The sequence below is a fragment of the Coccomyxa subellipsoidea genome (assembly GCF_000258705.1).
Source record: "Coccomyxa subellipsoidea C-169, whole genome shotgun sequence".
NCBI classification, from domain to species: Eukaryota; Viridiplantae; Chlorophyta; class Trebouxiophyceae; family Coccomyxaceae; genus Coccomyxa; species Coccomyxa subellipsoidea.
This window is the reverse complement of record NW_005178038.1, coordinates 807,054-828,736: the sequence shown is the minus strand read 5'-3', so window position 1 is coordinate 828,736 and position 21,683 is coordinate 807,054. Positions and strand designations below refer to the sequence as shown.

At 53.2% G+C, this 21,683-nt stretch overlaps 5 protein-coding genes across 5 annotated transcripts; 2 read left to right on the top strand and 3 right to left on the bottom strand.

The window, feature by feature from the left end:
* Positions 1-160: 160 nt before the first annotated feature.
* On the bottom strand, positions 161-1,466 carry COCSUDRAFT_14037 (U1 small nuclear ribonucleo protein A; the record flags this gene model as incomplete). The annotated part of the gene is made up of 5 exons (XM_005649020.1): positions 161-424; positions 629-693; positions 804-909; positions 1,049-1,221; positions 1,400-1,466. The coding sequence occupies 5 exons, from the start codon at positions 1,464-1,466 to the stop codon at positions 161-163; spliced, it is 675 nt and encodes a 224-aa protein (XP_005649077.1).
* Positions 1,467-1,901: 435 nt separating this feature from the next.
* On the bottom strand, positions 1,902-3,377 carry COCSUDRAFT_83651 (hypothetical protein; the record flags this gene model as incomplete). The annotated part of the gene is made up of 5 exons (XM_005649446.1): positions 1,902-2,042; positions 2,197-2,279; positions 2,509-2,689; positions 2,949-3,113; positions 3,216-3,377. 5 exons carry the CDS (start codon positions 3,375-3,377, stop codon positions 1,902-1,904), a joined length of 732 nt encoding a protein of 243 aa, XP_005649503.1.
* A 1,512-nt stretch (positions 3,378-4,889) lies between these two features.
* COCSUDRAFT_61962 (hypothetical protein) lies at positions 4,890-5,936 on the top strand (the record flags this gene model as incomplete). Its single annotated transcript, XM_005649019.1, has 1 exon — positions 4,890-5,936. The coding sequence occupies one exon, from the start codon at positions 4,890-4,892 to the stop codon at positions 5,934-5,936; it is 1,047 nt and encodes a 348-aa protein (XP_005649076.1).
* Positions 5,937-6,250: 314 nt separating this feature from the next.
* On the bottom strand, positions 6,251-10,781 carry COCSUDRAFT_61961 (DNA glycosylase; the record flags this gene model as incomplete). Its single annotated transcript, XM_005649018.1, has 7 exons — positions 6,251-6,274; positions 6,792-6,950; positions 7,248-7,502; positions 9,201-9,377; positions 9,647-9,808; positions 9,993-10,139; positions 10,293-10,781. The coding sequence occupies 7 exons, from the start codon at positions 10,779-10,781 to the stop codon at positions 6,251-6,253; spliced, it is 1,413 nt and encodes a 470-aa protein (XP_005649075.1).
* A 2,539-nt stretch (positions 10,782-13,320) lies between these two features.
* On the top strand, positions 13,321-21,599 carry COCSUDRAFT_14080 (hypothetical protein; the record flags this gene model as incomplete). The annotated part of the gene is made up of 15 exons (XM_005649017.1): positions 13,321-13,608; positions 14,079-14,282; positions 14,748-14,951; positions 15,237-15,370; positions 15,713-15,869; positions 16,374-16,628; positions 16,893-17,103; positions 17,388-17,602; positions 18,056-18,217; positions 18,564-18,823; positions 19,316-19,466; positions 19,768-19,884; positions 20,321-20,500; positions 21,004-21,118; positions 21,358-21,599. 15 exons carry the CDS (start codon positions 13,321-13,323, stop codon positions 21,597-21,599), a joined length of 2,895 nt encoding a protein of 964 aa, XP_005649074.1.
* Positions 21,600-21,683: the final 84 nt, after the last annotated feature.

Sequence of the window (21,683 nt, the reverse complement as noted above, 5' to 3'; positions counted from 1 at the left end):
ATGGGTCTCACAGGTCAAGCCATGACACAGGCCCCGTCATGCGTACAGCTTCCAGGCACTGCCTCTGGAGCTTAGCAGATCCATGGTGTCTGTACCCCCTCAGCATCTGCCCAGGTTGATTCACCCAAGACATCCAATGCCTCCCAAGGCGAAACTGGCCTCATCGGTTTGCGTAGGAAATGGTGAATGCGTTGGTGGCGGTGATCTTGAAGCCCTGCAAGCCGGCCATGGCCACAGTCGCCTTGTCCTCGTCCTCAAACTCAACAAAGGCGATTCCCGGCCGCGCCTCGACCATGCGCGTCTCTATGTAGCCGGCGTACTGCTGGAAGAGCAACGCGAGCATCGCCGAGGTCGTCTCCTCCGGCAGGTTCTGCACGAACAGGATCTTGTGCGGCGGCGCGTTGCCCGGCGCGATGGGCGCAGCCTGAGAACACATGATGAAATTACCAAATCACCTGTTGACTAAAGAGTGCTGTCCACATGAGCAGGCAGTGTGATGACTCAAAGATTTGCATGTGGCCTGGTGCCCTGGAGCTCAAATGGAATGGGTGCGGCAGGTGCATGTAACAGCACTCTCTTGCAATACCAAGAAGCATTGAGGACAGTGAAGTGTTCCCAGCAAGAGCACAAGAATGATGGATGCGCACCATAGGGGCTGCTGCTGCAGCCTGTGCTCCCTGTGCCTTCCCTTTACTCCTCTCCATGAGCCGATCTGCAGAGCAGCATATGCGGTTCACAACCAGCTATACAAGGGGGTGCTGAACCGGATCTTACAATACAGCTGAGTAGATGGCAGAACCCACCCCGCTCAAGCTTGTTGTGCTTCTGTCGCTCCTTCTTGTCCTTCTCCTCAAATCTGTTGTGCAGCTTTGCAACAGCATCCGACTCGCCCTTTGCATAGGATAGCCTCTGCAACGAAACATGCCATTTCTTCGTCAACACAGCCCATCAAGCAACGTCACCACAGAAGTGTTCAATCACATACATGATCGTGTACTCCGCAGAAAGGAGAAGGACTCCAAAAGTAGAATGCGTGCAAAGAACTTACTATGGGCTTTTCAAAGAAGGGAAAGCCCTGCATGGACCGGATCGCATCGTCTGCAGATTTCTGATCCGCGAACACCACCCATGCCTGCCCTCTTAGTCTGTACGTTTTCAAAGCAACAACGTCCAGGATCTTTCCAAACTGTGAGAAGATTGCGTAGATGCTCTTCTTCAAATCTGAAGACAGACAAGACAGCAAACTTCAGTCAGCGCGTGAACACCAAGGCCTTTGCAATAACACAAAGAGACAAGCACCATCTGACATGTTGCTTGCATAAGAAGGACTCTGCAGATCTTGGCAACCTGGCCCAACATATGTTTTGCGAGGGTAATATTGTGCAATGCGCCAACGCACCCTCTTTCTTTATTTTTTCTGGAAGGTTGTTCACGTATATGGTCTGATTTGGGGCGATATCCGCCATGATGTCCTAGTGATCCGTGGCTGCTGTGTCTGATGGTTTTTGGTTATCCCTCTCCAACTGATCTTCTTTTGTATCACCGATTACATGTACACATGCTCTATTTGAATCAAAAGTAGTGGATATATTCGAGCCTGAAATAGTCCCACAATAGCATGCGAAAGATTTCAAGTCCAATTCTCTGCAGGAACGCCATCGAACAGATGTCCTCAAAACCTTGACTGCAGCCAAGATTGAAGGCTTTTTCCCCAATGCTCGTATTAAATCGTAAGTACCTCATAGTCCCTGTGCTTCAAGATCATGTAAATTTTATAATGCATGCATGCAACTAACTTAAGATGCTGGCCAACAAAGATTCCCGGGCCCCTGTGCAGCGCTGCAGCGCTCGACTCAGGCTGGTCTGAGGCAGCATAAATTGCAAAAAGTTCCTCAATGTATCTATGGCTTCTTCTTACACTGAAACTTTCCAAACATTGAGGAAATGCTCTTCATGCCTTGGGTCTCCCGGCGTATCTGATCTGCCTTGGCCTCTGCTTTTGCCTCGGCAAGCCTCTTTTTGGCCACCTCCTTTGGATCAAACTGCAGTGAAAGCCACATGGTGAGATCAGCACATTGCCACATGCATGCCAATACACGTTTGTGTTCACAGCTAGCCAATAGGGCAACACAACAAGGAGATCACCCACAGATCAAAAGGATTAAGTGGCAGTCAGATCCAAAGAAAGGGACGTACTCGAGGCTTCTTCCTGGCATGATCCTCCTCAGCACCTCCATTCACCTCCTTCAGTGGCTTCAAAGGCTCCTCGCCATCTGGCGCTGCATACATACTTCCAATTTAAGTCCCCTATCGTACGCAAGACAGCCACTCTGTTGCTGTCTCTGGCACCATCCCTATAACCCACTGTGCTGCCCGGGGCAGGCCTGTCTTTGCACCCCTGCCTTCTGAATCAAATGCCACGTCATTTATATCATCTATCAGTCAACCTGTAATCTCAAGGTCCGGTACATCCCATGTCTCAGCTCAAGGATGTGATCAGGCGTTCACCTGCCAAAGAGATGCCACAGGCGTTGCAGAGGCGCTGTAGCCAGGCTTCAGAGAGGTACTCCCCAAGCAGTCCGACTGCATACGACGTCAGCAATGTGTCATCCATCGCAGCAAAATTGGCGCTGCTGTCCAGTAGCGCCCCTCGCAGCCGCCTCAATTTGCAGCGCAGCCAAGCCAGCACCTGAACAGGCGATCCATCTCAGAGCCCTGAATCAATTTGCATCCCAGCAATTGTTGAATCCAAAGGCTGTCCTTCCCTTGGTATCCCTAGCCCCAGGACACTCTGACAGTACATTACTTTGGAGTTCCCTGCTGGTCCGTCCCAATTGGGTACAGCAATCAACATGAAGGGCCTGTGGGAGCAGCACTGTTGGGTTGCATTACTCAAATGAAGGATCAGCTGGCAATCTCTATTGCAGGCAAGCAGCAAGAGGTGGCACCTTTGCATTGTTGAGTCTGTAGTAGACATTGCCCCCAGATTCCTTCACGTCGCACAGGCATGCAAAGCTGCCCTGCATCAGCTCCGCTAGCTGTGCGTTTCCTGAGCAGGCCTCCGTCTGAAGCAACTCGTCTCTCTCTGTGAAGACCCCTTCGTTGCCGTCAATCTGCGATCACCCCATGTCAATGCATGCACAGTTAAGGGCCCCAGCTGACCACAATCTGCGATCATTGCCACAATCGGATGGGTGGCAGGAGATGGGTGTCACCTCTTTTCGGCTCGCTTCCAACAGAGGCAGAGCCATTATTAGGGGGTCAACGGGTGTGCACAGGTACAGTCCTCCATCACCAATTACATAGTCACCCACAAACCAGGCCCTGTAGCGTTCCTTAAACCAGTTCACCTCCTGTAGGTGACCGTTGAGCAGCATGTACTCTGTGGGATGCCCTGAACATAAGCAAACGTATCAATTCTGGTGACCAAACTATCTGACCCGTTCATTTGAAAGAATATGTCCCAACGATGCGTCAGTGTAAGTCAATTTGTTGGGGAGATACCTGTCTGAGGGTGCGCGAGTTGCAAAGGCCGACTGTTCCAGCCTGGAGGGGCTGATGCTTTTTCTATCGCGTCGGATCCTGCGAATCAGCCCCCATCTATTATTTCAATGTGCAGCGGCCCTCTGAAGCCAGAACATGAGGATGGCGTTGTGCAATGAGGGACACTTATGGGCCTTGCTGTTCCCTACATTTAAAATAAAACGCATAATACTCATATATAGTCTAGTATCACCTCTTTCTGGGCAGAATGATATGACCACTCTTTGCTCTGCTGCTGCAGACTGTGTTGATGCCATGTCTTTCAAAGGGACCGCTGCAGAACTCCTGGTCCGAGTGCGCTTTGCGTTCACCTGGTGCTGACAAGCGACGGATGACTGAGATCGCAAAATCATGACAAGGCAGATGTATTGCCGAATTCAATAACAACTGTTTCCCTCTCTTCTTTGCTTGCCAGCTCAGCTGACGTCATCGCGCTTGCAGGTCCAAAGTCTGTTTCTCTATGTGGTGAGATTTTCAATATCCGGAACTTTGCATCAAAGATTGGTATGTGATCTGTGTTAATATATTAAGCATCCTTTGGTGATTGTAACGTTGTTTTACTTCATTTGCTGAAAGGCATCGAGAGAGCATCTACGACATGATGGAAGACCCCGGGATGGATCAGAGTCTTCTTCATGCTATCAAAGTGTATCTAAATATTCTTGAGCTTGCACATCGGCCTGAAATCCACTGGTCGACAAAACAGATCTGCGTTTGTCTTCGATGGGGACAGCTTGTGGAAGCCTTGGTGGGCCAGCAGCAGGTAGGCAGATATGCGGACATACAAATAGTAAACGAGGCTGGAACTAGACGTCATATTACTACGAGAGCTTGCTCTCAAAGCCTCCTGTGGACTGCATCTTGCATATATACTTTCGCCTTGTAGGGACCAGTGTCGAAGTTGAGCTTCAATGTGCAGGTGTCCGGTCTCATTTTGCCCCCTATTTTGTCCGAATTTGACCTGGCAAGCCTGAAGCATGCACGAGAGCTCCTCGTCGGAGCCCTGCTGGTGCACTGCAGAAGATCTGTAAGGAAGCTGGCCAACCTCCTAGACGCCTGCCAGAGGCCATCCAGGAAAAGCAGCGAACTCCACCACAGCGAACCCCTTGACGTCCTGCAGAAGTGCCTTCTGGGTCACAAAGCCTCCCAGGCAGCACCGCAGCTCGACCTGGCCTTCTTGAAAGCATCCACAAGGCAGTACTTACGAAAGGTGAGGGAAACCTTGCGACGGCACTTAACAAAACATGCAGCGTGCCGTGTCATGCCCTTTTCTTCCCTCTTCTCACGCTTGTACTTTGCTATAGGAATGCATTGTTTGCATGCAGGCACGTTCTTTGCACAATGGCATGCTGGTGCTGCCGGCACCAAAGCTGGATGCTCATCCGAGCAGCCTCGTCAGATATCTCAGCCTGCACCGCTTCTCTTCCCTGGCGCACTTTGCTGGACACATCCTGGACAGCCAAGCTGACCTCAGCGTGTACACAGCCGCAGCCAGTCTGCAAGCACTGTCCTATTTCTCAGGCCCAGCCGAGCAGTGCCTTGCGCTTGCAAGGGCGCTCCTTGGCACGTCCCGGGCAGATTTGCGGTCTGAACAGCTACATGGCAGAGAAATTCCTCTTGGAGCAGTCATTGACAGACTGGTGCAGCGTGGGCAGCAGGGAGCAGCCCTTGCTGCGGAGCTGCTCTGTCTGACAGCCCTGTCAGCAGAGTGGGGCGCAGTGACAGGCCGTATGATCAAAGACTTCCATGCTCTCTGTGCGGCTTCATCCCTTGTTGCATCCAGCGCTGCACACACCAGCCGTTTGCCACTGCAGCTGGATGGGGAGAAATGCCTCTTTGAGTCATGTCAGCACCCTGCAGCGGTCAGTGCGCTTCGCAAGCGCGACAGGACACCCTTTAAGACTTCAGAGGTGCATGAGGGTGCGGAAGCTGGAGAGCAGCTGCCAGGCAGCTACGAAGACCAGGATGAGGCGCAGCATGACCCAAAGAGGCCGAGGCTTGGGGAGACATCTGCAGAGACTAAAATGCAGAGGCCGGCAGCAGACAGGAGCAGCACAGACAGTGAAGCAGCCGGGCAGGAGGCTCTTGCACTTGCAGAGTGCATTCTCTCTGGTGATTTCAGCAATGATTGGAGTGGAAGTGCGGCAGAGGCATGCAGCTCAGGCAGGGAGCTGCAGGACGCTATGGTGGCTGTGCACCCAGCTTTGATGGCAGAACTGGCAAGGAAATCTTTCCGAGCATGCCGCGCATATCTTTCCCTGCTGATCAAGCAGCCGGATGATGGCTTGCAGGCAGCGGTTGCCGGCATCTTGCACATGCTCAGGTTGGGTGGCAGGCCTGCTGAGTTGACCAAGCTGTCCCTCACAGCCATCCACTTGCAGAGCACAGACTGAGTAGCCGTCTGTGCTGCTGGTGTGTCTTTCTGTGAGCAGCTGCCAGCAGCTGCCACAGTGTGCACCATTTTCAAAATCGTTATTGGCATTAACAGTGTCCAAGAGCTCAACTGCTGCATCGTCTTGACGGTTACATCATGATTTGCCACATTGCGCGCCATTTTCTGAGTTGTTGAACAGAGCGTTGGCAAAATCCTTCATGAACAGCTTCACAGCTATCAAAAATCAATGACACTGGTCTCACATTAAAAACCCTTCTTGCTGCACGAGTCACTTCACTTAGTTCTCACAGCCACACATTCTCAGGGGTATCCTCATTGAGCAAAAGCTGAGCTGAGCTGAGCAGCACATAAAAGGAAGTACAGGGCGTATCGTACAATATCTTCTCAACAGTTCTATGCTCATCGTACAACATGGCCAAAGGAACTGTGCTCGTGTACACGAATGTGCACAATCAACAAACCGCTACAGAGAACGGCAAAAAATGGGCTGCATGTCTTTGCTGGTGCTGCACTTCGCTAGGATGCTGCACTTCGCTCTGATGTTGCACTGCGCTCTGACTTTGCACCGGTTCTTGCCGCACATCTTGCAACCCCGCCTCCATATTCTGCAAGCACAATCAAAACCTGTCTTCAAAAACTGCAAAATTTTTTGCACACAGCAGCAGTACTGCAGCCGCAGAGCGTGCATGGAGCCCAGAGCTACACCAGTTGTGCTCTGCGGGACAGTCTTGCACGAGACAATGTCAGATCATCAGCCAAAGTATCAGACAATCTTAGAGACATTGCACCTTTTCCCTGACACTTTTTCTAATGCCAGCATACAATGCAGAAAGAAGCGCTGATGCAGACGCACCCACAGGACGGCACCCCTGCTCTGCTCTGCAGCGGCGCCTCGGCTGTGCCGCATGCGCACTTCTCGCGCAATCACCACGATGCGCAGGAGGATGCAGAATGGCAGTACTATCATCAGCACCTTCAGCGCTATCCACATCAGCGCAGGGCCCCCCTCGCCCTGAACAAGCTTCGCAAATAAGTGCACCCAATAGATACGATTTATCGCGGATATATGAAGAGACAGGCGCTGACAAACGTGTCTGCTGTCGGCGCAACAGCTTTTGTCTGCGGGCACATGGATACCCTTCAAGGAAGAGACCTCACATCTATGTCCTGATTGTGAAACGGCACGCATTGACAAACATGCCAGGCTGCACACCTGCCCTTTCTGATAGCAACTTTGATAGTTATTACTGAACATACCAGCAGCGGTGGAAGAAATCCCACTGACGGGAGTGGTCAGGATGGCGCGCACCTGTGAAGGGGCGTCCTGGTGGACGAGCGTCGAAGTGAGGGAATCTGCAGGCAGGGTGGAGTACACAAGGCTGGTGCCGAGGCTGTGTGGCTGCATGGCGCCGACAGGAGTGCTACTGGGCCCTGGAGCGCTGTCCTTGGCGCCCAGAGGGCGCTCGAAGGCCTGCCTCAGCAGCACCAAGCTCATGAAGAGCAGCACCGCGCTGAGGCACCAGGCCGCGCTCGTCTGCGCGCCTTCCTCACCCCCGGCCGCTTCCTGATCAGGCGCATGTAGCGCTTTAGACCCCCTTTTAGCTCCAAAAATATTAGCTGATGCAGCGCTTAAGACCCCCTTCTGAGTCCTACACCTTGATGATCAGGCACGACCAGTGCCTGTGAAACTCTACTGCTACACATTCAGGGACAGGTAATTACAACCTTAGACATGTCCTACTGCTACAGCTTCATGCCGTTTCATCTAATCAGCCATGATAGTCATGACAGCCCACAATGCGAAGTGCATCTTGCGCAGATGTACGTCGTCCAGTGGGACTCCCTGTGCTTTTGAGGTTGCCTCGACTGTGAATGGTTTGGGAAAAGTGATCTTCACATTTGGCATGATGTCTGCCTGCATGTGCAGGGATTTGCTAGCTTGGCCATACCTCCCTAGCAGCTGTTCTGGCCTCCGGTAGAGTCTGGTATGGTGATGGCAGCATGATTCCTCGAAAGGGTGCCACTAACGGCACTTGCGGGCCCGCAACAGGAGGATTTGAGGGACTGCTGTAGTCTCCGCTGTAGGACTGTCTGCATATCTCGCAGCATTTGTCACCCTGCACCAAAGTTGCATTGGGGGTCAGTATCGGGAAGCTAGCTGGCTCTTATGCATGAGTATATACCAACCAGTGTCAAAGACCACGAAGTGGTACTCCATCTGGTGAAGATACCTTTTCATCTATCCATCTCTGGATGCAGGCAGCATGCGCCCATTTTAGTGTCCCACTGCAAGAGCAGGGTGCAACTAGGTTCTCTGAGCCATCTTCGAGGCACACACGACAGAAGATCGTCTTCTCGGACGCATCCGTCGTGGAGCTCGTGTCTGAAGCGGCTGCCTGCGGTGGAGGAAGACCAGTGGATTGAGTTGGTTTCCTCCAAGAGATGCAACCAACTTTGGCCAGACTACAGATATGCCAATAAGAGCTGCAATCGACCTTGTCAGACCACAAAATAAGTAACAGGATGATCATATACTGTCATTTCTGCCAAGATGTATGCGAGACGACCGGGCTGTTCACTAACCTGGCATGGCGAAGGCACCGGCACTTCCGAACTGTCCGAAGATGCTGGACCTGACATCCTCCGTCAACACCAGTTTGGCATGATTCCGGCTTTCACGTGTTGTAATACTGTGTGACAGAGCATCAGTGTGTCCCCATAAACTTTTTGCAATCGCGTGCTGTGATGAATGATCTAAACCTGAAAAATTCGAAGTCGCTCTCCCGCCCTTGTAAGTCACTGAGCTCGAGCTTATATCTCTACAGATATCGTCTGCTTCTATCAGAGGAAGTTGTCACGGGAACCTAGATCGGAAGCCACAGGCGATGCTGAGTCGATAGCTTTCACAACCCTTGGCTTCTGAATGGATCTGTGACAGCTCCAGCTCTGATCAAGGCACGATGTTAGGTTACTCTCGTTCTCTCTCTTTCAAGATGCCACGGAGAGTGCTTGGAGCTGGGAGAAAGACGTAAGATATTTTCAATAAAGAATTTTATGGAAAGAATGGCTGTGATAATGCATTGATGTGACAGTGCTGTGCCTCAGTGAGCATGCCTCCGAGGAGTCCACATAACATTCTTTTGGCACAGATACCCTCGTATAAAAGGAAGGCAGTTACAATTCTTGAATAGCTAGGTAAAATTGCAAACTACGAGTGGCCATCATCTACCGGACTGCCAGTATTGCCTGTCCCGCTACTGACAGGCACTGCATCCCTCGACAGACCGGTTCCCTCGCCGCCAGTTTCCGTGAGCCACTGGTGATAGCGCAGCAGGTCCTTGTCTTTGGGCGATACTGAGCGCCAGTCGCCTCTGCAGAATATGTTGTACGCATCTGCTGCATACTGGCCCACACCGTGCAGCTCCACAGGGTTGGTCCACTGCACAGCCCAAAGAATTTGATGACTATTTTTCCCACAAGAACCCACTAGTTTCAGTCCATTAACCTGATGTGTCACAAGACCGTCGATCGCCAAGCGTCGTTCTTCACCTGGTGTTTGACTGAACTGGGAGCTTCTGCAAAAGGCATCCTGCCTGACGGGTTGAGCATAAAAAAGGAAAGACAACTGATGCACTGCGTTTTGGATTGGTTGCAGCTCTCCAGACATAGGACAGCATTGCTGCCTGGTTCATATAAGAAGGGTCACACCTGCTTCTCCACATACTCTTTGGAAAAGCGGATGAGCATTGGAGCTCTTTTGGGCGCCAGCCCCAGAGGCTCAATAAGCTCTCGCACAGCCTCGACATCCGCATGCATGGCGTCCTCTGGCGTCGGCATCAGCTCAAACAACTTCCAGATCACCTTTCGCACCTGCATGGATCAGCAACCTCTGACAATCTCATACAATGGGTTCAGATCTCCCTGTACCTCTCCTCTCCTCTCATTTAAGGATGCAAATTCCACCAGCCATAGCATTGTACAGAGAAAAATCATGATGCACCCACGAGATCTATTCTAATTGCACAAGGAATCAACGGAGCATGCGTGCCTGCACGACTGAGGTCTTGTTGAGCAGTATGCAGGCCACCAGCAGCTTCCAGGGGTTGCCAAACAGCTGCTCCTCTATGAGGCCAAAGGGAGATTGTGGTGGCTCCCACAGAGATACCCGAGGGTCCCCTTGAAACTCGCTCACATCCTTTGCCTGCATCAAGGCACCATACACTCATACCAGGCACCTGTGCACTCGTGAGAACACAGACACGCTTCACAGGTCAAAGAATGATACAGCACCTTTTGAGCTAATTAGCAACCATGTAAGGCCACCCTCGGTATGCCGTGATGCATCAGTGCCCACCTTCTTTCGGCGTGCGCCTGATGCCAGGGCAGCGGCCAGGGAGGGGCCATCTTTGGTGCCGCCCTGTTGCTGCCGCTGGTCATGCCTCTGCTGAATCTTGCTGTGCAGCAGTTCCATGAAGTCGCGCTGCCTCCTCTTCTGCTCACCTGGGCCCTCCTCGTTGCCCACGACTTCAGCCAAATCCTCCCCTCGCAACGACTGATGCATGGCTGCTCCAGTAACCTGGGTGCTGCTGCAGCTGACATCGGAACAACTGGCAGCCGCTGTGCTTCTTGGCAGACTGGCGTCTGGGGTAGCTGGAGGCCTCTGGCCGCGCTGGTCGAGCGCTCTGTGCTCCAGGGAGTGCTGCTCCATTGCATCGGTGCCAGGCAGGGACAGCAGGCCTGCTGCGAGGCCGAGCTCCAGTCCAGAGCCAATCCTTTTCTTTGCAGGAGCCTCCAACAGCTGCTCCACGCTGCCTGCTTCCCTGGTGTCTGCAGAAGGCTCCATTACCGCATTGAGCCTTGTCTTTTTGTCTGCAGTGGTCTGCTCTCCTGTCTGAGTGATATTCCTCCTGCGCTTTGGAGCTGGTGGACCCTCTGTGTCAGGTCTTACGATGTCCTTCCCTCGTGTTCTGGTTGAGCTCTTTTGTGTACAAGCATCGGCCTGTGCTTTCTTTGCCCTGGCCTGCTGACGTGCCTGAAACTCTGGGTCTTTGCATCTTTTGCAGCCACGCTTTGAATAGCGGCACTTGCTGCAACCAAGTGTCATCCATAGATCCTCCATTCAATCGCACCAAGGCAGCTACTTATATTGTGTAACGTCTCAGTGCTGCAACAATTCTTCAAAAGAAACGGGTCGATGTCAAGTACAACGTCAACGCCCTCAAACGCAACAGCATAGATATGATACGTGAAATAATCTTCCAGCAGATGCCGAATACCAACAAATTTCAATATTAGTGTCCGATATGCGTTCTTCTGCTTTCGACATGGCACTTTTCTGGGGCAACTTCCTCCAAATGGAGAGCTGCCTTGATTAGGCAACCGCCTCGAGATCTAGGCAGGCCTCTGTCCAGCCGCTTGGAAGCCAGCGTCATTCGTTCTCTTTCAAAACAGATTTGAAAGCTTGCACGAGCTGTCATTGCGTGCATCTCATTGATAACTTTCTTGTTTCAAGCTTTCAAGTCTGCAAAGGAGTCAAGCAGAGCACCTTGGCTAACAGACTCTGGTCTGCTTCTAAGGACTCTAAGAGCAGCCTGTTGTGAAGAAAAATCGAAGACTCGAAGGTATGTAGTACTTTTGTTATACAAGAACCATACAGGACGAAAACGTAAGTTGTTGAACTTCGTGGACCTGCATTCTGCACATCTGGCCATAGTGCCTTGCAGTGATCGGACAAAATATAGATGGCCCTAGAGAATAAGACAATGGCAGTAATTTCGTTTTAGAACATGGTGATAACATTCAAAGTGACAAGCTCTGATGGAAGTGGCTTTCAGAGTTCCAGATCACCGCATCAGATTTATGAGGAGGTGTTGTGTGGAGTCGACAACTTTCTCGATGATGAAGCGTCTGATTGCCCTTGTTGTAGGCGCGTGATTGTACTGGCTGCCATAAGGTGCCAGGGTCGAGCAGAATGGCGCCAAGCAGGGGGCATTGCTGGGAGCTGCTGAAGTGCTGAAGCTCTGCCTGGGCACGCATCGAAGGGACCATGCAGCAAGGCGATGCTGCAGCTGCCTCCACGCCAGCGCAAGCGGTTGATGCGTCGAGCAGCAATCAGGCCACAAGCAACATCTTCACGGACGGTCAGCTGTACACGCTGCGGAACCAGATTCTGGCATTCCGCAACATCAAGGTATGTTATTTGAAGCCTGTGCCAGCTCACCTGCTGCGCGAATTTGCGGACGATAGTTTGCACGGTTCTAGAGTCATGCCAAACGGGTGTGTATGGTTGGCTTTGGATGACCAGTTCTGCTGAAGCCATGACTCGTTGTCTGCTGCCACACAGAACCGAAAGGAGCTGCCAGCGGACCTGCTAAAGAGCATCAAGCCTGTGCCATTACACAATGCGCCGCAGGCGGCAGCGCCTGCACAGCCCGTCATGCCAGCACAGCCAGCGGTTGTGACCTGGCCGGCCCAACGGGCGCCTACTGTGGTCAAATCGGAGCCAGCCAGCGCTCCTGTGGTGCTTATACAGCCTGCCAGCAGTGGCCCCACCCCCTCCCCAAGTCCCCCACCAATGCCTGCCCAGCCTCCCCAGGTGGGTGTTTGTTTCAGCCGCCTCCAATTTTCACCTCTGGTCCCGTACTTATTTGGTGTATAAGGGTCCTGTTGACCCTATAATGGCGGGGCATGTGATATGGTTGCTTTGAGAAATTGCTCAGCAAGAGACTCTTCATCACAGCTTAGGCCCTGCTTTGCCTTTGTGAACCAACAAAGCATTCTTGGTCACAAGACTTATGGTCCCTCCGTATCCAATCATTCGAAGCAGGACGCCTTCAGATGCTGGATGCCGCATTGGTGCTGAGGGTCGACAGGCCGTTGCGCCACAGTTTCATTTGGTCCCTCCGCATCCAAATCCAAGCAGCCAGATCAGGACGTCATCGGATGCTCATGGATGCATGCATGCAGGCGTCGGCGCCGGCGCCGCCACCGCTGCCGGATGTGCATCGCCAGCTGGGCCCGCTGTTCTCATTTGCGCCCGGCAATCGCGCGCCGCAATATCCTACTGCACAAGGCGTGCTCCAACAGCAGCAGCAGAACGCATTCAACTTCGAGCCGACCCAGCTGCTGGCGCACGAGTACCACAATTTCGTGCAGCGGACGCGGCAGCGCCAGATGGCCGAGCTGCAGGCCAAGCTCGCCAACGGCACGGTCCCCGGCTTCAAAATGGTGCGGCTCTCCCGGCAGAGCGGCCCTCGTTGTGCTCCTTGGCCACTGAGGCCAAGGCCAAGTGGGAATTATCCCTGGTTTCTTAACTATTTTTCTTGGACAGCCCAAAAACTGATTGAGCGGGACAGGACAGCGCCGATCAAAGTGGTATGGAGATGTCTGAGGCGCTGGACCTTTGCAGAACCAATAAATTCGGGAGACGTTATGGGGTGTGCAGGCTACTGAGAGGTCAGAAAGCTCATAAAATTGCACGTGCCGGTGGCCAGGGCGTTGGCAAGGCGGCGCTGATGCTGCGGCTGAAGCGGCTGATGGCGATGGAGAAGCAGGTAAATGTGCGGCAGGCGGTGGAGAGGGAGCAGGCGGACATCATGAGCATGAGCGACCGCTCCTACCGCAAATTTGCGCGGCAGTGCTGGCGCCAGGGCATTGACGACGAACGAGCGGTGCGTTCCCCCTGCCCTTCCACCCCCTTGCACCTTGCTGCTCCACGGCGCTTACCTGATTACCTGATATGTGAGTCAAAATTAGAAGTGTGTCCTTGCAGATGCAATCCTGAGTCGGCGCACTGCCTGCCCTTCCATTCCCTAGCGACCTGCAGCTTCCTGCTCTTTTCTTGTCTTTCTCATATGTGGCGTGTGCGTATCATAAAAGTATGCGCTTGACAAGCGCCAGGGCTCAGCTCATGATCAAGCAGTCCTTTGTGTTCTACGAGTAAATGAGAATGTTAACGCTGCAGCACTTGTGAAGCCAATCAGGGTCCCATGATCCCTTTGCAGCGGGACGCATGCAAATGGTACATAGGGGACTTGCAGTACTCTGTAAAGCCAAGCAGGGTCCCACTATTCCTTTGCAGCGAGAGGCCTGCAGCAGTGGTACATAGGGGTGCACTGAGCATCAAATTTCTCACGCACAGGAGGACAAGGGCCGAGCAGACAGGGCTGCGGAGCGCATCAGGGCGATCAAGGTGTGGAAGAACGAGACAACCGAGCGCCTGAGTGGCGCAAGGGAGATGCGGGTAGCGCGCAACCGCTACGTTCTGCGCGCACATGAGCGCCTGCTGCGAGACATGAACCGCCTCAAGGAGGATGACCGGACGCGCCGCATGGAAGCCCTGAAGGTGTGACACAACTTTGCAGATCCCTGACCTTGTTATGTGAGTCCGAGCCTGCTGTGCACATTGCACGAGAACTCGTTGCCGCTGGGTGCAATGCGAAATAATTGCATGCGGGCCTAACGTGCTCTGGTTCCTCTCCATTGCTGCACGCAGCACGATCAGCAACGAGGAGCACCGTAGCTTTTAAGGCCTGCACGCAATGGCCTGCATCCAGATCTTGACAGTTCCCAATATGGGTTTGCAACGCCGCATGGCTAGAAATGCAGCTTGCTTTGGTGCAAGGCTGCAGCTTGCTATGTCAACTGTTCTTGCCAAGTCTCAGTTTTCTACCATTGAGCTGCCTGCACCCAGGAACACAATCATTAGCCGCCCTCTCTGACTTTGATGCTGGCTCAAGGAGCTTGCTTGAGGACTTGGCTGATGGGATGTTTACTCATTTCTTTGCGCTGCATGTGTGACTTTGTGCAGGCGAACGACTTTGAGGCGTACCAGCAGATCCTGCGCGAGACGGCTGGCCCCGGCACGAGCGGCGAGCGCTACGAGGTCATCTCGCGCTTCCTGTCCACCACGGAGGAGTACCTGCACAAGCTGGCCTCCAAGGTTGCCCATGTGAAGCTCGCACAGGAGGCCTCCGAGGCCGCCGCCCTCGCCATCTCCCGCGCCCGCGCCCAGGTTAGCACCTCACACAACCCGTTGCATCGTGCAGGCTTGACACCTTGATCTTTTTGTGCGGGCTTTCAGAGCCAGGTGCTCTTGCAGCAATGGCATGGGCATGTGTACCGCCGATCAATTGGTTGGAGTGTTTGGGAGATTGATTTCCCTGCATTCGTGAAGTTTCTGAACAATGTGAAAAGAGATACAGGCGCATTTGATTTATCTGCATGCAGTTACTGTGCCTCTTAAATGTGTGTGCTGTTAGAAGGCGCCAAAATAATGGGTTTGCATGGTTTGTGTCAGGGGCTGTCCGAGGAAGAGGTGCAGGAAGCTGCCAAGGCGGCCGAGGCGGAAGCTGCAGTCAGCAGCAGCCTGGTGCAGTCCAGCAAGGCCGACGGTGGCGACGCGCAGTCCCGCTACTACAACCTCGCCCACAGGTGAACTTCTGATCCGTTCCTTGCTGACACCTGCAATGCGCGTGAAGCCTGCTTCCACATCTCCTTGGAGGCTGGTATGTATCTAGTGTTGTCAAGTATGGCCCTCCCACTTAACGGGTACCAAAGGGCGCAGTTGGGAGTTTTTCATTGTGTGTCTTGGGATATTGTTCTGTCATAGTGTGAGGACCTGCAAGACTCCTGGGCGGCTGCATGGCTGACAACATGACAGCTGCTTCACACAAGACAGAGACATGGCTGTTACTTATTGTCCGGAACGCTTTCATGTACGGTCCTTGATTGGAGCGGTAGTTCTGATAAGTGGGGTGACTGTGTGTGGGGCAGTGTGGAGGAGCTGGTGCTGGAGCAGCCGAAGCTGCTACGGCCGCCGGCGGGGGCAAAGCTGCGCGAGTACCAGATGGTGGGCCTGCAGTGGATGGTGTCCCTCTACAACAACCACCTCAATGGCATCCTTGCCGACGAAATGGGCCTCGGCAAGACCGTGCAGGCGCGCTCCGGGAACCTCTTTACAGGGTTAGACACTTTTGCAAACGCTTACAGGCATTGCTGTGGGTGAGTGTGAGTGTGAAAGTAAGGTGGCCTCGACTTGAGCAGCATGTGTTTAGTAAAAGAGTCGTTATGCAGTGATGAAAGTACACACTTATCAAGGAGTTCCCGCTTGATGGAGTTTAAAGTACCCAGGTAATTGTCATCTGCAGGGAATCTTGAACTGCCCTTCTGAGGAAAGAGGACACATCATTCTGTTCCCTCAATTTGCTCCTTTCCTCAGAAGGACACCTTCAACTTTCTCTACAGCAGACAGAAAGCCAAAGTTCCCCCGTGCCGGCTCGGCCAGCCTGTTCACAGTCAGCATGTGCTGCCTGCATGTACCGGGATGCGGCCAGGAAAAAGGATAACAGTGCTTCAGGCCATGCTTGCGCGGCTTGCCGGGACCTCATAAGCTTGGGCATGTGACTGGGTCTCATGTATGGGCATGTGCGCGCAGGTGATGGCGCTGGTGGCGCACCTGATGGAGCACAAGAACAACTACGGGCCGCACCTCATCATTGTGCCCAACGCGGTCATGGTCAACTGGAAGAGCGAGCTCACGCAGTGGCTGCCCAGCGTTCGCTGCGTCTACTACGTCGGCCACAAGGACGAGCGCGCGCGCAAGTTTGCCACCGAGGTCGCCTCCCTGCAATTCAATGTGCTCGTCACCACCTACGAGTACATCATGCGCGACCGCGCCAAGCTCTCCAAGGTGGCCTCTTGCCTCATGGCTTTCGCTCTAATATAATAGCGCTTATATAATTCATTATGGCTGGAGGGCATGATGACCTTGTCCCCTCAGATGGTCTTGTTTCTTCTCTGTCTGCGTCTCCAAGCCTCTGCCCATGCATGGAAGCTTTACTCCGCTACTGTCTTCATGGGTACCTTGTCATATCTAAGACCTTGGGATTGGAGTGCTTGCGCTTCTACAGTATTTTCATTACTGCTTGCTCAAGGCTTGTTGACTGCTGCGCAGGTGGACTGGAAGTACATAGTAATTGACGAGGCGCAGCGCATGAAGGACCGGCAGAGCAAGCTGGCCAAGGACCTGGACCGCTTCACGGCCGCGCGGCGGCTGCTGCTGACGGGGACGCCCCTGCAGAACGACCTCTCTGAGCTCTGGTCCCTCCTCAACCTCCTGCTGCCCCAGGCGCGCACCCTTCTATTTCTTATCTGCCTTTTGGAACGTTTTCCTGCGCTTTTCCATATCTGTAGGCTTGAGAATGCTCCTCAATATGATGCCAGCCGGCGTGCTTGTGACTGGCTACAAGATGCGTCCTGTGCTGCGTTGACATGTGGGCAAAGGGTGTACTCTGCCAGCTCCTTCATGGCAGTCATATGCAATGTGCCATTCCCAGGATGCCACACATCTTTCCTTCTTGTTGATTCAATATCATGCCCTTTCTGCAGGTACTAGTCCAGACCTTGCTTTTGTTGAGTGTTGCATTGTTGATACGCGAGTCCTGACAAGGGTGCACCGCGGCGCAGGTGTTTGACGACAAGGCGACGTTCGCGGAGTGGTTCAGCGACGCGCTGGGCAAGCAGGGCGCGGGGGCAGGCGGCGGCCCGGACGAGTGGCTGGAGACGGAGAAGCGAGTCGTGGTCATCCACCGGCTGCACCAGATCCTGGAGCCCTTCATGCTCCGCCGCCAGGTGCAGGACGTGGAGGGGAAGCTGCCGCCCAAGGTGCGCACGCATCCCAAACTTATATGTATTCTTATTATAGTTGCATGGTATATTAGCGTATCAAATTACACTTGTCACAATTATTGCTTGAAGTAAGGTTTGAGAGTCTATCTTGTGATCTCACTCTTCCTGGCCCCTGGTTTTCTTGCTTGTTGTGACCCGGGCCCCGCACGTTGCTTGTATGCATGCTATTCGGATGAAAGGCAGTCTGGTGAGTTTTGAATCACGTCACCATCCTGCATGATGTGGCGGATACACTACCCACTTTTCCACCCTGCTAAGCTTGAGGGCAGAGCTGATTCTTCCGGCGACTATTTACCTGCTGTAGCGGCTAGGCAATCAGTCAGAACTTTTGCTAGTCAGAACCAAAATTTGAGAGGCTTTTGGAGGTGCACTGCATCGTGGCGAGCATTCAAATTCGAATTTGAACGCGCTCTCTGCATGCGCGCGCAGGTGCCGTTGGTGGTGAAGGTGCCGATGGCGCCGTACCAGAGCGTGCTCTACAACTGGGTCAAGGCCAGCGGCACCATCCGCCTCGACCCGGACGGCCCCAGGGTCAGCAACACCGCGCGCGTCTACGCCACCCTCAACAACAAATGCATGGAGCTGCGCAAGGTGACGACCCCCTTCTTGCTAACCACTGAAGATACACTATTAACCTCTCCCGGCAAAGAAACAACCGCGTGACTTCCATGGTCCTTCAGACGGCGCTGCTCGCATTGCAGCTCACATCCCAATGCAATGGGTGTGCCGAGGACACCATAAGCAGGTTAAATGGTTGCCAGGTCAGCCTCAAAGGGACTCATGCATGCTTCCGTCTTTCTGGTTCACCCGTTGCATAACACACTTATTTTTACCCTGCCCCTGTCAGACGCCAAGCTCATGTGTGCCATTGGTCCTCCATGTGCAAGAAGCTGAAGCAGGCATCCCTGGCCGCTGACATCATTGTTGCGCCGCGCAGGTGTGCAACCACCCGTGCCTGAGCTACCCGCCGCCCTTCGACTTTGACGGCGGCATGCTGGTGCGCCGCTGCGGCAAGTTCGAGGTGCTAGACCGCATGCTCGTCAAGCTGCACGCGACAGGCCACCGAGTGCTAATGTTCTCCACCATGACCAAGCTGCTGGACCTCCTCGAGTCCTACCTTCTCTGGCGCCGATGGGGCCCCGACCAGCGCGCCATGCACTACCTGCGCATCGACGGCTCCACCGCGCTCGAGGACAGGTGCCTCCCCGAGAGTATTTATCTGTGCATCCCTACCTGCACGGCAGGGTAGAATAAGTTCTGTAGGTCCTCTGGCTCTAGAGGTCAGGGATGTTGATCTTCGCATAGACGCTTAAAGTTGAGGACAGGTTCCACCCAGAGAACTTCTTTGGGGTTCCCTCTGTCCATGACATGGTGAAGATGTAGGTCACTCAGGCGGCAGGGCTTAGAGATTATAAGCGTCATTGCAAACCCTCGAGACTAGGTCTGCCCCTGTGTGCCAGCACCCCAGAAATTTGAATGTCCAATCTGTCTGCTGGCTTAGATTCACCCTTTGAGACGAATATTTGGTGGGAATGGTACTTATTAGCACCGCTCATTTCCCTGAGGAGCATTTTGGTGCGTTATTAATAATAATAATAATAATAATAATAATAATAATAATAATAATAATAATAATAATAATAATAATAATAATAACAATAATAATAATGATATTGTTGTGAACTGCAGGGAGAAGGCCATCCAGCAATTCAACAAGAAGGACAGCGAGGCGTTCATCTTCCTGCTGTCCATCCGCGCGGCCGGCCGAGGTCTCAACCTGCAATCGGCGGACACTGTGGTCATCTATGACCCAGACCCCAACCCAAAGAACGAGGAGCAGGTGCGCACCCATCTTTATGAGTAATACATTGCAACACGATACTGTCCGCTGCATTGAGGCGGCGGAGTGCAAGTGGTTGCAGCCTGATGAGACCAAGGCCCATTGAGGCAGTCTTGGGTCGGCTATTGTGTTCGGGTTAACTTTCACATATGTCATAGGTGCATTGGCTACAACACAGCGCTTGCGCAGCACCATCACCATGTTTGTGCACCACAAGCTCTGTGTGGCGGAGCCAGCACGCTCTTAAAAGCTGAAAAGGAACTGTCAAGCTAATTATCTGAGTGATGCTTGCCATGCGCAGGCAATTGCGCGCTCGCATCGCATCGGCCAGACCAAGGAGGTCCGCGTGATTCACCTGGAGGCCGTGGCTGATCCTGAGGTCCCCTCCCAGTCAGGGAACCCATCCCAGAATGGCCAGGTATGTTCCAGCCGCAGCTGCCCTCATTGTAATGCCACCCCTTGTACTCTTGTAGACTACCAGTTTAGGTTCTGAGTTTCTTCATTGAATTACTTCTGGATGATGCGCCATAGCAAGCGGCGTTCTTGACAATGAAGACTGGGCTTGGCTCTATCCATCAGTTCTTTGACGCAGCACGGGCACAATGCACCAAGCTGTAATCTGCAAGCATGGCGTGCGTACTGACGTTGGGGATTTCCCAGAGCAGAAGTAGCTTTCAGAGACGTGTTTTCCCAAGTGGGCACTGCAGGGTGCAAGAACACTGAACTCGTACCGTGGGCTCTCATGCTGCGTCTGAGGGAGCTACTGTAGCTACCTGTAGCTTCCTTAAATGCAGCACAAGAGTGGCTGGTTTTGGGCTGCAAAAATCTGACATGTTTATCTTGGACCATGCCAGGTGGCGAGGGCAGGGTACGCCGACAGCATAGAGTCGCTGGTGCGCAACAACATCCAGAAGATGAAGATTGACATGGCCAACGAAGTCATCGACGCCGGCCGCTTTGACATGAACACCACCATGGACGAGCGGCGACACACCCTCGAGGAAATGCTGCAGGCAAGCTTCTTCACAACCCTTGTCCCAATTTTTAATGCCACTGGCCCCATTACTTACAATATGCATTCCTCTGTGGGGTAATAACCAGATGACTTCTAGGGGCGCAACCTATGACAGCATGCACATAATTTGGCAGGAGGGATGCCTGTCTTTCCTCTCAACAGAGCTCGTTACATGGGTCCATTTTGTGTCCCTGATGCAGACTTCACAACCCTTGTCCCCTGTTGTGCATTCGCCATGCCTGTGCAACTCGCTGGAACAATGCATCACAAACTCCCTGGCATGCCCCGCATGGATCCCAGGCATGGCCCTCCCGCCTTCCTGCTCACATGCAGGACTGCAAAAGCCAGGTTCTGGGGTGTCTTGACCTGTCTGTGCTACTGATTCATTTTATTAATGTCACTGTTGCTCACATCTGTGATATCCGATCAAGAAGAGGCATTACTTTAGCCCAGAAGAAATTGGCCTGGATTGGAAAAGTATTTTGAGTGCATACGTTGCAGGATGAGGAGCGGCTGAAGAAGGCAGTGAACGCGGTGCCTAGCAGGGAGGAACTCAATGCGGTGCTGGCGCGCTCAGAAGCAGAGCGAGTGGAGTTTGACCGCCTGGACCGCGAGCTGTCGTGGCCTGCCGAGGAGGGTGCGCGCCCCTGGACCCGGGGGAATTAACATTTAATCCAGTCTGCACCTGATACTGACCACTTCTTTGTGTGCCATTCTGCAACTTTGCCAGGTGACAGCCAGGAGACTCCCATGCAGGGAGCAATGGAGAACTGACAAATCCCAGTCTGTCCCGTTCCATTGTCCAGATTTTGATAGCCTTTGCAAGAGTGGCCAATTGGCTTATGCCCAGCCAATTAATACAACTGTGCTGTGCAGGCGAGGAGGAGATTCCCAGCTGGCTGCAGTACACACAGGAGGAGCTGGCGCAGGTTGTTCAGGCCACCTCCAAGCAGCGCCCCAACCAGGCCAAAGAGCTGGCCGCCTTGGCTGGCATCCTGCCCAAGGCACGCCTGCCCTGCCGCTCTCATCCCGTCATCCCTGCATTACTAGTGTATTTTATTCTTGAATTTCCCATCTTCACAGTGACAGATCTCAATATGGCCAATGGCCTGACGTGAGCAAGGGCTTCTGACAATTTCAGCTGTACAACTATTGCATCCTCTTCTTCAGAATAGCGATGCCCTGCACTGAGCAAACTCCGT